This window comes from Panthera onca, chromosome E2 (assembly GCF_046562875.1).
Source record: "Panthera onca isolate mPanOnc1 chromosome E2, mPanOnc1 haplotype 2, whole genome shotgun sequence".
NCBI lineage: Eukaryota > Metazoa > Chordata > Mammalia > Carnivora > Felidae > Panthera > Panthera onca.
Window position 1 is genome coordinate 8,867,079 of NC_138353.1, and position 13,413 is coordinate 8,880,491.

The window sequence follows — 13,413 nt, forward strand, 5'->3', positions numbered from 1 at the left end:
ATGAATCCGATATTTAGACAACCAGATAAATCTTTATTTGCGCCTTGGTACGGTGTGCTTTTCGTTCGGTACCTTCGGAACCTGGCTCTGTGAAGGCTGACTGTGTGACACCGGGCTCTGTGACTGCCGACTCTGGGGACCCTGGTCCTCTGGGGCTGCTGCCTTGTCGGTACGGACCCAGGACTTGACGGAATCGATCAGGGTCCCAGACCTAAAGCAAAGTACGCTGGGGAAGGGTGCGGTGCAATCGTGTAAGCAGATTAGGTCCTGAGTGAGGGACACCCCTCCCAGCCTCCCTAGATCTGATCCTTTTCTATGACCCAAGCTTCGCAGCCCTAGGTAAGCACGCCCCTCTTTTCTAAGCCCCTCCCCCTAACACCTCCTCCTACGTTAGGACGTCGGAGACCCCGCCCCTCGCCCCAAGCCCTGCCTTCTCCCGGAGGCGGCTCACGAGGTGGCAAAGCCGATGATCAGAAACACAAAGCCCCAGATCAGCATCTCGAACGGAAAGCCTCTCAGCGCGTCCTTGGGATTCAGACACTCTGTCGGCTTGAGGGATCGAAACCGCTGATACTGGGTCCCGGGGTTTGATTTCGGGATCTCCTCGATGACTCTTTTGGGCAACACTGACAGAGGAGAGAGAAGGAGCAGTCCTGGGAAGGCCGGTCGTGGCCCAGGCAAGCTCTGTCCACGCCAACCTTCCCCAGGACCCGGGCCTCCCAGGAGATAAGCACGCCCCTCACTGCCTGAAGCCAGGCCACTGTGAGAGGTGGCCGCACCCTGGGCAGGAAGCCACACTCCCTTGGCCTGAAACCACACCCCGACAGAAAGTTAGGCCCCCCAGGTCGCTCGCTGAAGCTGACTGCCCCCCAAACCCAGGACCCTGAGTCCCATACGTCTGTCGACTCCCAGCTCTGACCTGTGACTTCAAAATGGATGACCGTGGCTGGGCCGGATCGCTCAGTGCCCAACTCGCAGCGGTAGTTACCCGCATCCTCTGGCCTCACCAGTCGCTTGATCAGGGTGGGCCGTTTCCCCTTGTACACCAAGGTCTCAGGATTGCTCCCCCAAACCTAGACCCAAGCTCAAGGGGTCACAGAGGCCTGGGGTAATTCAGGATTTGGGGCAGTACAGGTGTGAGAGCATCACGGGCTCTCAGTGGGGAAGATGGGAGTCCAGGGTTACTGGTAAGGGCATGGGGTCCCCGGGGATCCCTAGAAGTCAAACCTGGTAGGTCATGGGTCATGGGGATTGTGGCAACAAGCTTGTGGATGAGGGGGTCGGCGCTCACACAAGCCTTATGGACTTGGGGTTAAAGGGCCCACCCTGTAAAAGCTGTAATAGGTCAGGCCTTGGGATAATTTATGCCAGTCGAGCTCACAGTCGAGGATCAGGTCTTCCGTTTCATGGACACTGATTTGGAGCACTGGAGAGACAGGTTGTGCTCCTTTGCCTCTTCAAGGTTCCTGGTCCTCCCTCAACTCCCTCCACTCGGTGGCGGTCCCACCTTCTCTGGTGGGCGGGCTACAGTCTCCGCCCCCCCCGGGCGGTGTCACAAGTCTGGCTCCGCCCCCCTGGCGCCCACCCCTGCGGCTGGTCCCAGCTCTCTCACCCCCACAATCTCTGGATTTTCGACAAGCGTGAAGCTGCTTTTTACAGTTACTGCACCAGATCAGAAGCTGCAACATTGTACCTGAAGGGACAAGATCCAGGCTGTATTCGCCCTGAGAGGCGAGGCTAAAAGGAGAGGGCAGGGCCAAGGTCTGGGGCGGAGTCAGGCGCCTAATCCCTAGACTTCAGCCCAAGGGGTGGGGCTAGAAGGCAGACCTCCCTGAAGAGGGGTGTAACCAGTCTCAGGAAAGAGCGCCCAGAGAATGGGACCCGCTGTCCAGGAAGTCCGCTGTGCAGAAGGACTACTGGGGACCAGGAACCTCTCAGACGGGGGGAATGAAGAACCAGGGAGACCCAAAGCCGGAGGAAAAAGGCTGGGTATTCACGGGGCAAGGATGAAGGATAGAAAGCCAGTTCCCGTAATCCGGACTCACCACATTTGTTGGGACAGAAATCTGCCTCAGAAGGAAGAAAAAACAAAACAACAACAAAAAAGGATTATCAGATTCCTGTTAAAGGAGATGAGAGGGGGGAGAAGGAATAGGTTGCGTTTGGGCTCTTGGGATGGAGGGAAGAAGGACACGGATGTCTGGATCTTTGGGTCCCAGGGAGGACGCGGTGGGAAGACGTGAGAGGCTGGGCATAGAAAGCAGGGGCTGGGGACTTAGACCCTGGACCTGTTGGGGGAAGGGGCTGTGGTCCCTGATGGAACCCATCGTCCCTCACCCTTTCTTTGGAACCGAGCGACATAGCCCTGAAAGGCTGCCTTTTCCAGAGTCAACATCCAGGAGAACTCGTTCACGAAAGTGTCATCTGGGAAAGAGCAGGGTGACAGAGTGCTTCCCCTCGTCCCACCCACCCCAGGAGGAGATGCAGGAAGTTTGCCTCCATCTGAAGAGGCTGGCGTTCCACCTTGGGGCCATCTCAGGGAGGGACAGTGAAATTGAATGACCACTTAACAATGCTGGCCACTGAGCTAAGCGGCGCCTGGTGTGCAGACACTGTTAGGACCCACTTTAGAGGTGACAAACCAGGGAAATTCCTCTCTCAAGGCCACACAGCTAAGGGGTGGCCAGGCCTGTAGCTGAACCAAGGCAGGTGGGCTCCAGAGCCACTACCAGACCCGTCCTCACCAAAAATCATTTCCCTAAAAGTTTCTGGAGCCCCTCCCGTGGCCCCTGTGTGGATTTACCTGCTACACCACTGTTTCTGATAAGTCTCACACTCCTCAGAAAACTTAAGACTGACGTTTCCATTGTGGCCTCATCTGGAGGGACACAGAGGATGCGGGGAGAGGAGTTAGACCTCAGATTCCAAGCCTTAAGGTCTCATTGGCTCAGCTAGTGTCAAACACTACAATACCCATGAGGCTACTGGGCAAGGCCAGGGCTGTAAATGGATTGCACGCCCGTTGACTTCTGGGAGATGTAGTTTTGTTGTTTTTGGTTTTTTTTCTGTGGGTTTGTGTGTTTGTTTTTTTTACAAAATTGCAGGGTAAGGACTAGGGAAACAGCGTATTCCTTTGCCCAGGGGAAGGCCTGGAATCGGCATCTCAGTCTTCTCCATTCACGAACCCAGCAGACTCTGCCTCCAGCCCTTGCGTCCCGTCCCTCCCCCGCCTCCAAATATCCGAGCACCAGACCCCTGCTTTCCCTCCACCCTGGATTCCCACTCTCTACCCTGCCCTCACCGATAACCCCCATAAAGGTGTCCTCTAAATATGGCAGGTCCCGGAAATCCCTCACGGTTTCTCTTATCCTTTCCATCACTTGTCTGTGACGCCCGGGAGCGAGGTGGGTAGGCAGGTATTCCTTTTCCAAGGCGTCCAGCGCGGCCACGACCCTTGGATCACAAATGACACAGCTCCGGGCCCGAAGCAGGCAGCCGGCTAGCGCCGCCACCAGGAGGGCTACTTGGGCACCCATTGAGGCCAGAGGGCTCAGCCCGCACAGAACCCCGGGGAGGGTCCTCCCACCCCACTCGGAGGAGGTGATCGCTAAGGGGAAAGAAGCCTATCCCTGAGACGAAGAGCCCCAATTTGCAGGGCTCCCACTTCTCCGTTAGGAAACCGAGGTGTCCGGAGTCCCGAGGCACCCTAGACAGCCGCTGCCCGACCTTGACCTTGAATGTTGTAGCGGAACAGCCGAAACCGGGCTGAGGGCTTTTGGAAGGGACGAGCAGGCCACCGTCTTCCACTCGATTTCCCAAGACTGAAAATAAGGATGTTGTTGGGGAGAGGGTGACGTTGGTCACGTGATGTGGAGGGCTTTATGACTGGAGCCAGGGTCACCTTTCACCCCGATCTACAAGGAATTCCCACACCCTCCCCCTTCTACGTTACTACCTGGCCCGCCCCCCCCCCCCCCCCCCCGCCGGACTTCCCTAGAGACGACGCTCCCCGGGAGCTTTCTTGGCCCCGCCCACAAACCCAACTCTGAGTCTGATTGGACGGCAACAAAGGGAGGCTCCGCCTATGGTTCCAGGACAAAGCAGACAGCCCCCTCTCAGACTAGAAAGTTCATCTGGTCCCCCCAGACTAGGCCCTCAGTGGTGGGGTTGCCATGCTGGGGGCTGGGGTGAACTCGTAAGTCTGGGTGGAGGAGAAGGATGGGAGCCTAGCTCGTGGGTGCTGGGATGAAGATTGCTGGAGACGGGCTCTTGGGTGTGGACCCCCGGATGCCTGGGTCTTCCCCTGCCTCAGGTCCCAACAGCACCCCGGCCCTGGTGGCTTCCTGGCCCCACTGTTCCTGTCAGGCTTTGCCCCAGCTCCCAGCACTGGCTGCAGGACAGGAAAAGGCAAGAGGAAACCCATGGTAAATGTGGGGACAGGGTTCCTTGGAGAGGACCGGACCTGGGTGGGGGTGGGGAGAATTAGGTAGGACTGGTCCTTCCCACTTCTAATTCTGGAACTACATCTCAGCCAGTGAGGCCCTGCCACGACGAAGGGACACGGTTCCTGGTCTCTCTTTCTAGGACAGGAGACCAGCCCAGACCTCTCCTCTGGGGAAACCAAAACCGAGGGTCAGACCTGAGGAAATGAACCTGATGTAGAGACAACCAGATAAATCTTTATTTGCACCTTGGTACTGTCGCCTATTCCTCCGGAAGTTTCTCAGCTTTCGGAACCTGGGTTTCTGAAAGCGGACTCTGTGACAGCTGGTCGTGTGACAGCTGGCTCTGTGACAGCCAACCCTGTGGAAGCTGGTCCTGTGGAGCAGCTACCTTGTCGGTGCGGAATCTGGACTTTATGGAATCGATCACCATCCCAGACCGAAAGCAAAGTACGCTGGGGGACGGGTAGGGTGCAAAATGCGGTAACAGATTAGGTCCTGACTGAGGGACACCCCTCCCACCCTCCCTGTATTTGATCCTTTTCTAGCAATGACCCAAGCTTCGCCCATGTAGGTGAGCCCCTCCCAGTTTTCTAAACCCCACAAGACCCCTCCCACATCAGGAAGGTGGAGACCCTGCCCCTCACGCCAAGCCCTGCCTTCTTCAGTGGTTGGCTCACCCAGTGAAAAATCCTATGATCAGCAGGAAAAAGCACCAGAGAAGCAGCCCTATCAGACGGCCGGTCTGCACATTTTCGGGCTTTGAACACTCTGAGGGCTCGAGGGTTGGGGAAAGGTCATCCCAGATTTCCTCCTCGGCCTCGGTTCTGATGGCTGGTGACTGCATTCCAATGGTTGGTGACTGGGTTCCAGTGGTTGGTGACTGGGTTCCAGTGGTTGGTGACTGGGTTCCAATGGTTGGTGACTGGGCTCCAATGGTTGCAGACTTGGACGATGTCACCATCGCCGAGATGATTTTCCGAGGCAACACTGATAGAGAAGAGGAAAAGAACGGACCTGAGAGCGTCCCAAGGGCCCGTCCTGACCCAGGCAAGCTCTCGCCACGTCAACCGTCCCCAACACCCAGGCCTCCCAGGAGATACTCCCAACCCTAACTGCAGAAAGCAGGTCAAGGTGGCTGGGGGCCACACCCAGGCCAGGAAGCCACACCCCCGTGGCCTGAAACCACACTCCGACAGGAAGTTTTAATCCAACTGAATCCCACACTTCGTTTTCACGAAGCCGAACCCCACACTTCTGTCAACAGCACTGACCTGTGACTTCAAAACGGATGGCCGAGAATAGGCTCACTCCCGGAGTGCCCAACGCGCAGCGGTAGGTACCTGCATCCGCGGGCCTCACCAGTTGCTTGGTCAGGGTGGGCCATTTCCCCATGTACAGCAAGCTGTCAGCTTTGCTCCCCCAAACCTAGACCCAAAGCTCAAGGGGTCACAGGGGCCTGGGGAATTCAGGGTTTGGGGAAGTACAGGGGCGAGAGCATCAGGAGACCTCAGGGGAGAGATGGGAGTCCAGGGTATACCCGTAAGGGCGTGGGGTCGCCGGGGATCCGTAGAAGGCAAACCTGTAGGTCATGGGTCACAGGGATTGTGGGAACAAGCCTGTGGCTACAGGAGTCGGGGGCTCACAACCCTCATGGACTTGGGGTCGAAGGGCCCACCCTGTAAAAGCTGTAACCGGTCGCGCCTGTAGCAATTTTGTGCCAGTCGAGCTCACAGTCCAGGACCAAGTCTTCCTTTTCATGGACGTTGATTTGGCGCACTGGGGACGAGGGTAACGGTGGGGTGCTTCCTCGTGCTTCCAGGCTCTCCATCAACTCCCTCCAACCGGGTCTAAGCCCTTCTTTGCTAACAGGCCAGGTTCAGTCTCCGCCCTGTCAAGACTCCCTCTCTCCTGGCTCCGCCCCTCCTGCGCCAACCCCTCCCGCTGGCGCCAGCCCTCTCACGTCCGCAATCTGTGGACTTTCGACAAGGGTAAGTGTGCAGCAGGCAAGAATCGCACCACCTCAGAAGCCGCAACAATACACCTGAAGGGGCATGAACGAGGCTGTAATTCGGCACCCCGAGAGAAGGGGTTACACGGAGAGGGCAGGGCCAAGGTCTGGGGCAAGGTCAGGCGCCTAATCCCTAGAGGTCAGCCCAAGGGGCGGGGCTAGAGGGCAGTCCTCCCTGAAGAGGGGTGTAACCAGTCTCAGAAAAGAGCGCCCAGAGAAGGGGACCCGCAGGCCAGGAAGTCGGCTGTGCAGAAGGACTACTGGGGACCAGGAACCTCTCAGACGTGGGGAAGGAAGAACCACCGAGACCCAAAGCCGGAGGAGAAAGGCTGGGTATTCACGGGGCAAGGATGAAGGATAGAAAACCAGTTCCCATAATCTGGACTCACCACATTTGTTGGGACAAGAATCCTCACCTGGAGAAAACGATGAAATGATAATCAGATTTCAAAGGTAAAGGACACCAGAGAGGGGGGCCAAGGAATAGGTGGGGGTTGGGCTCTTGGGTTGGAGGGAGGAAGGACCCGGGTGCCTGGAGCTCTGGGTCCAAGGGAGGGCGCGGTCGGGAGAGGTGAGGGGCTGGACGTAGAGAAGCAGGGGGCTGGGGACAGAGACCCTGGGACTGGTGGAGGAAGGGGCTGTGGTCCCTGACGGAGCCCATCTTCCCTCACCTCCGTGAAACCGAGCGACATCGCGCCGAAACGTTTCCTTTTCCCGAGTCAACATCGCGGAGAACTCCTTCACGAAAGTGTCATCTGGGAAGAAGCAGGGTGACAGGGAGTGCGACCCCTCCGCTCCCCACCCCAGGAGTGAGGTGCAGAAAGTTTGCCTCTGTCTGAAGGGCATGCCAGTTCCCGTTGGGGACTTCTCAGGGAGCGACAATGAAATTGAATGACCACTTAACCATGCGGGCCACTGAGCTAAGCGAGGGCTGGTGTCCAGGCACCGTTATGATCCATTTTAGAGGCGGAAAACCTCCTCCAAGGCCACGCAGCTAGGGGATGACCGGGGGTGGGGGGATTTGAACCTAGGCAGGTTGACTCCAGAGCCAAAAGATTCTGGAGATTCTCCCCTGGCCCGTGTGTGCATTTACCTCTTAAACCACGGTTTGTGATAAGTTTCATACTCTTCAGAAAACTCGACGCTGCCATTTTCATTGTGGCCTCATCTGGAGGGGAACAGGGGATACGGGGAGGGGAGCTCTAACCTCAGATTCCAAGCCTTAAGGTCTCCTTGGCTCAGCTAGTGTTACAAACTACAATACCCATGTGGCTCCTGGGCAAGGATGGGGCTGTAAAGCGATTGCCCGCCCGTTGCCTGCTGGGAGTTGTAGTTTTTATCCAAAATGGCAAGGTAAGGCCTATAGGGGAAGTGTATTCCTAGGCCTGGCAAGGCCTGGATTCTGCATCCCAGCCTTCTCCACGCCCGAACCCAGTAGACTGCCTTCAGCATTTCCCTCCCGTCGCCCCCTGCCCCTAGCAATTCTAACACTAGACCCCTCCTTTCCCAGGACCCAGGGTTCCCACGCTCCCCCGTGCCCTCACCGACAGCCCCATTGAAGGTAGACTGTATATCTGGCAGGTCCTTGAAACTGTCGACGGTATCTCTTATCTTTTCCATCACTTCTCTCTGCCGCCCGGGGGCAAGGTGGGTTCGCAGGTATTCTTTTTCCAAGGCGTCCAACTGCTTCACAACCCTCTCATCACACGTGATACAGCTCCGGGCAAGAAGCAGGCAGCCCGCTAGCGCCGCCACCAGGAGGGCAACTTGGGGACCCATTTCCCCAGAGCGCTCAGCCCCAGCAGAACCCACCAGGACTATCTGGACTTTATGGGGAGGGTCCGCCCACCCCACACGGAGGAGGAAGCGATCGCTAAGGGGAAAGAACCCTTTCCCCGAGACAAGACCCCCAATTTGTTGGGCTCCCACTTCTCGGTTAGGAAACCGAGGAGTCCGGAGTCCCGATGCACCCTAAACAGCCGCTCTCCGACCTTGAGCTTGAAGGTTGTACCGTCGAATACACGTAGGGTTCACTGAATAGCGGAATCCAGGCTGAGGGCATTTAGAGGGACGAGCCGGCCACCTCCCTCCAGTCTATTTTGCCATGAATAATATTAAGGATGTTGTTGGAGCCAGAGTGAGGTTGGTCACGTGATGTGGAGAACTTTATGACTGGAGTCAGGCTCGAGGATCGCCTCAAAGTACAATGGAATCCCACAGCCGCCGCCTTCTACCTGCCTACACTGGGCCCCTGACTTCCCTAGAGACACTCCCAGGAAGCTTCATTGGCCCCGCCCAGAAATCCAACTCTGAGTCTGATTGGACGGCAACAAAGGGAGGCTCCGCCTATGGTTCCAGGATGATGCAGACCGCCCCCTCTCACGCTAGAACTTTTCATCTATCCATTCCTTCCAGATGAGGCCCTTGAGCGGTCGGGTTGGGGCAGAGGGGTGGCTCAGACTAATGAGTGTGGGTGGAGGAGAAGGATGGGAGCCTAACTCCTGGGTGCTCTTATGGGAGATGCCTGGGGACTGGCTCTTGGGTCTGAAGTAGGAGGCGTGAGGATCCCCGGGTCCCCGATTCTTACCCTGCTTCAAGTCCCAACAGCACCCCGGCGTCCTGTTTCCGTTCTCCCTGGTTGGTTCCTAAACCCGCTGTTCATCTTCAGCCTTTGCCTCTGCCCCGGCTCACAGCAGTGGCTGGGGGACAGGAAAACGCCAGAGGAAAGCCAGAGGAAAGCCGGCTGGAAGAGTGAGGAGGGGGCGCCCTGTCAAGAGATGGGCCTGGGGGAGGAGGTCTGGGTAGGCCTGGCTCTGCCCCACTCCTCGATGCTGGAATTACATCTCAGCCAGGTGGCCCTGCCACGACGAAGGGACCCCGCTTCCGGGTCTCTCCTCCTAGGACAGGAGACCAGCCCCAGAGCTCTCCTCTCAGGAAACCAAAACTGAGGATCAGACCCGAGGATATGAATCTGATATTTCAGCAACCAGATAAATCTTTATTTGTGACTTGGTCCTGTGTCCTCGTCCTTCGGTACTTTGAGAACGCGGCTCTGTGACAGCTGACTCTATGGAGCCTGGTCCCGCGGAGCAGCTGCCATTTCGGTGTGGTATCTGGACTTTCTGGAATCGACCACCATCCCAGACCGAAAGCAGAGTATGCTGGGGGAGGGTGGGGCACAGAAAGTGGTAAAGGATCAGGTCCCCAGGGAGGGACACCTTCCCCAGCCTCCTAATATCTGATCATTTTCTAGCATGGCCTAAGCTTTGCCCACCTGGGTAAGCCCCACCCAGTTTTCTAAGCCCCATCCCCCGCAGGACCTCTCCTGCAGTAGGAAGGTGGAGACCCCGCCCCCTCTCCCCGTCCTGCCTCTTCAGTGGTTGGCTCACCCGGTGACAAAGCCCAGGATCAGCAGCAAAAAGGACCAGAGCAGCAGCCCTATCAGAAGGCCTGTCTGCACGTTCTTCGGGTTTGAACACTCGGAGGGCCGGAGGGTTGGGGAAAGGTCACCCCAGATTTCCTCAGCCTCGGTTCCAATGGCTGGGGACTGTGTTCTAATGGTTGGTGACTGGGTTTCAGTGGTTGATGGCTGGGTTACAAAGGTTGAAGACTTGGACGTTATCTCCCCAAAGATTCTTTGAGGCAACACTGACAGAGGAGAGGGAAAGAGCCGACCTGAGCAGGCCCCAAGGGTCCCCCCTGGCCCAGGCTTGCTCTCTCCACACCAACCTCCCCCAAGACCCAGGGCTTCAAGGAGATAATTATGACCTTCACTGCTGGAAGGCCGGTCAATGAGAGCGGTGGCCACACCCAGAACAGGGAGCCCCACCCCTGTGGCCTGAATCCACACCCCGAAGGGAAGTTTTAACCTGAAGACCACGCCCCCACGCTCCCTGCCATCCCCCAAACCCAGGACCCTGATTCCCACACCTCCGTGGACTCCCCAGCTCTGACCTGTGACTTGAAAATGGATGACCGTGGCTGGGCCGGATCGCTCAATGCCCAACTCGCAGCGGTAGTCACCCGCATCCTCTGGCCTCACGAGGGGCTTGGTCAGGGTGGGCCATTTCCCCTTGTACAACAAGGTCTCAGAATTGCTCCCCCAAACCTAGGCCCAAAGCTCAAGGGGTCACAGAGGCCTGGGGGAATTCAGGGGTTGGGGAATTACAGGGGTGAGAGCATCACGAGATCTCAATGGGGGAGATGGGAGCCCAGGGTATACTGCTAAGGGTGTGGGGTCCCCGGGGATCAGAAGTCAAACCTGGTAGGTCATGGGTCATGGGGATTGTGGGAACAAGCTTGTGGATACCGGGGTGGGCGCTCAACCAAGCCTAATGGACTTGGGGTTGGTGGGGTTGAAGGGCCCACCCTGTAAAAGCTGTAATAGGTCAGGCCTTGAGATAACTTATGCCAGTTGAGCTCACAGTCCAGGACCAGGTCTTCCTTTTCGTGGACGTTGATGTGGCGCACTGGGGACAGGGGATTAAGGTCGGGTGTTTCTTCAAGGTTGCTGGCCCTCTCTCAACTCCCTCCACTTGGGCTCCGCCCTGCTTTTTCTCCAGTCGCCGCCCTCTCTAGACTCACGCTGTCCTCTGGCTCCGCCCCTCTCTTGCCAACCCCCGCAGCTGGCCCCAGCTCTCTCACCCCCGCAATCTCTGGACTTTCGACAAACGTAATTGTCCTGGACGCAATTACTGCACCACATCAGACGCTGCAACATCGTACCTGAAGGGGCATGAACGAAGCGGTATTGGCCCCCAGAGGCCAGGCTACACGGAGAGGGCAGGGCCAAGGTCCGGGGAGGACTCAGGCGCCTAATCCCTGGAGGTCAGCCCAGGGGGCGGGGCTAGAAGGCAGTACTTGGGAAGACTGATGGAACCAGGCTCAGTAAAGAGCACACGTAGAACATGACCCGCTGCCCAGTGAGACCGCTGTGCAGAAGGACTTGGAGAACAGGAACTTCTCTGACGTGGAGAATGAAGAACCATCGAGACCCAACGCGGGAGGAGACGGGCTGGGTATTAACCCAGCGAGGATAAGGAATAGAGGACCAGCTCCCATAATCCGGACTCACCACATTTGTTGGGACATAAATCTGCCTCGATAGAAAAAAAAAAATCAGATCAAAGATGAAGTACTTGAGAGAAAGGACGAAGAAGAACTACGTTTTGGGTTGGGCTCTTGGGTTTGAGGGCGGAAAGACCCGGATGTCTGGATCTCTGGGTCCCAGGGAGGACCGGATCGGCAGACGTGAGGAAGTGAACATAGAGAAGCAGGGGGCTGGGGGCAGAGACCCTGGGATTGTTGGAGGAAGGGGCTGTGGTCGCGTACAGAACCCATCATCCCTCACCCTCTCGTTGGAACCGAAGGATGTAGCTCTGAAAGGTTGCCTTTTCCCGAGTCAATATCTTGGAGACCTCCTTCTCGAAAGAGTCATCTGGGAAGGAGCACGGTGACAGAGTGCTTTCCCCTCCCCACCCACCCCAGGAGGAAGTTCCTTCTGTGTGAAGAGATTGGCATTCCACATTGGGATGGGACAGTGACGGGAGGGACAGTGAAAATTGAATGACCACTTAACAATGCCGCCGCTGAGCAAAGTGACGCCTGCATGCAGACACTGTTAGGACCCATTTTGGAGGGGACAAATCTGGGAAATTCCTCCCTCAAGGCCACACAGCAAGGGGTGACTGGGCGGGAAGCTGAACCGAGGCAGGTGGGCTCCCGAGCCACTACCAGACCCGTCCTCACCAAAAAACATTTCCCTAAAAGTTTCTGGAGCCCCATCCCCTGGCCCCTGTGTGGATTTACCTGCTACACCACTGTTTCTGATAAGTCTCACACTCCTCAGAAAACTTAAGACTGACGTTTCCATTGTGGCCTCATCTGGAGGGACACAGAGGATGCGGGGAGAGGAGTTAGACCTCAGATTCCAAGCCTTAAGGTCTCATTGGCTCAGCTAGTGTCAAAAACTACAATACCCATGAGGCTACTGGGCAAGGCCAGGGCTGTAAATGGATTGCACGCCCGTTGACTTCTGGGAGATGTAGTTTTTTTGTTTGTTTGTTTTGTGGGTTTGTTGTTTTTTGGTTTTTTTGTTTTTTGTTTGTTGTTTTTTTACAAAATTGCAGGGTAAGGACTAGGGAAACAGCGTATTCCTTTGCCCAGGGGAAGGCCTGGAATCGGCATCTCAGTCTTCTCCATTCACGAACCCAGCAGACTCTGCCTCCAGCCCTTGCGTCCCGTCCCTCCCCCGCCTCCAGCAATCCGAGCACCAGACCCCTGCTTTCCCTCCACCCTGCATTCCCACTCTCTACCCTGCCCTCACCGATAACCCCCATAAAGGTGTCCTCTAAATATGGCAGGTCCCGGAAATCCCTCACGGTTTCTCTTATCCTTTCCATCACTTGTCTGTGACGCCCGGGGGCGAGGTGGGTAGGCAGGTATTCCTTTTCCAAGGCGTCCAGCGCGGCCACGACCCTTGGATCACAAATGACACAGCTCCGGGCCCGAAGCAGGCAGCCGGCTAGCGCCGCCACCAGGAGAGCTACTTGGGCACCCATTGAGGCCAGAGGGCTCAGCCCGCACAGAACCCCGGGGAGGGTCCTCCCACCCCACTCGGAGGAGGTGATCGCTAAGGGGAAAGAAGCCTATCCCTGAGACGAAGAGCCCCAATTTGCAGGGCTCCCACTTCTCCGTTAGGAAACCGAGGTGTCCGGAGTCCCGAGGCACCCTAGACAGCCGCTGCCCGACCTTGACCTTGAATGTTGTAGCGGAACAGCCGAAACCGGGCTGAGGGCTTTTGGAAGGGACGAGCAGGCCACCGTCTTCCACTCGATTTCCCAAGACTGAAAATAAGGATGTTGTTGGGGAGAGGGTGACGTTGGTCACGTGATGTGGAGGGCTTTATGACTGGAGCCAGGGTCACCTTTCACCCCGATCTACAAGGAATTCCCACACCCT

The 13,413-nt window shown here is 57.0% G+C and overlaps 3 protein-coding genes across 4 annotated transcripts; all 3 read right to left on the bottom strand.

Moving 5' to 3' along the window:
* Positions 1-5: 5 nt before the first annotated feature.
* Positions 6-3,958, bottom strand: LOC144614711 (izumo sperm-egg fusion protein 1-like). Its single transcript, XM_078439566.2, has 9 exons — positions 3,302-3,958; positions 2,804-2,878; positions 2,338-2,424; positions 2,046-2,066; positions 1,613-1,693; positions 1,326-1,426; positions 920-1,073; positions 452-626; positions 6-226 (listed from the first exon to the last, which is right to left on the bottom strand). Exons 1-9 carry the CDS (start codon positions 3,534-3,536, stop codon positions 34-36), a joined length of 1,122 nt encoding a protein of 373 aa, XP_078295692.1. The 5' UTR covers positions 3,537-3,958; the 3' UTR covers positions 6-33.
* A 701-nt stretch (positions 3,959-4,659) lies between these two features.
* LOC132675659 (izumo sperm-egg fusion protein 1-like) lies at positions 4,660-8,739 on the bottom strand. 2 transcript variants are annotated; one of them, XM_078439557.2, is made up of 9 exons: positions 7,998-8,739; positions 7,547-7,621; positions 7,125-7,208; positions 6,843-6,869; positions 6,406-6,486; positions 6,121-6,221; positions 5,717-5,870; positions 5,123-5,432; positions 4,660-4,897 (listed from the first exon to the last, which is right to left on the bottom strand). In XM_078439557.2, the coding sequence occupies exons 1-9, from the start codon at positions 8,230-8,232 to the stop codon at positions 4,705-4,707; spliced, it is 1,260 nt and encodes a 419-aa protein (XP_078295683.2). In that variant the 5' UTR covers positions 8,233-8,739; the 3' UTR covers positions 4,660-4,704. The 2 variants fall into 2 exon arrangements, with proteins under 2 accessions (XP_078295683.2, XP_078295684.2); XM_078439558.2 differs by lacking the exon at positions 6,843-6,869.
* A 601-nt stretch (positions 8,740-9,340) lies between these two features.
* Positions 9,341-13,411, bottom strand: LOC132677591 (izumo sperm-egg fusion protein 1-like). Its single transcript, XM_078439572.2, has 9 exons — positions 12,779-13,411; positions 12,262-12,336; positions 11,804-11,890; positions 11,528-11,548; positions 11,098-11,178; positions 10,822-10,922; positions 10,408-10,561; positions 9,843-10,101; positions 9,341-9,614 (listed from the first exon to the last, which is right to left on the bottom strand). Exons 1-9 carry the CDS (start codon positions 13,011-13,013, stop codon positions 9,521-9,523), a joined length of 1,107 nt encoding a protein of 368 aa, XP_078295698.1. The 5' UTR covers positions 13,014-13,411; the 3' UTR covers positions 9,341-9,520.
* Between the last annotated feature and the right edge of the window lie 2 nt (positions 13,412-13,413).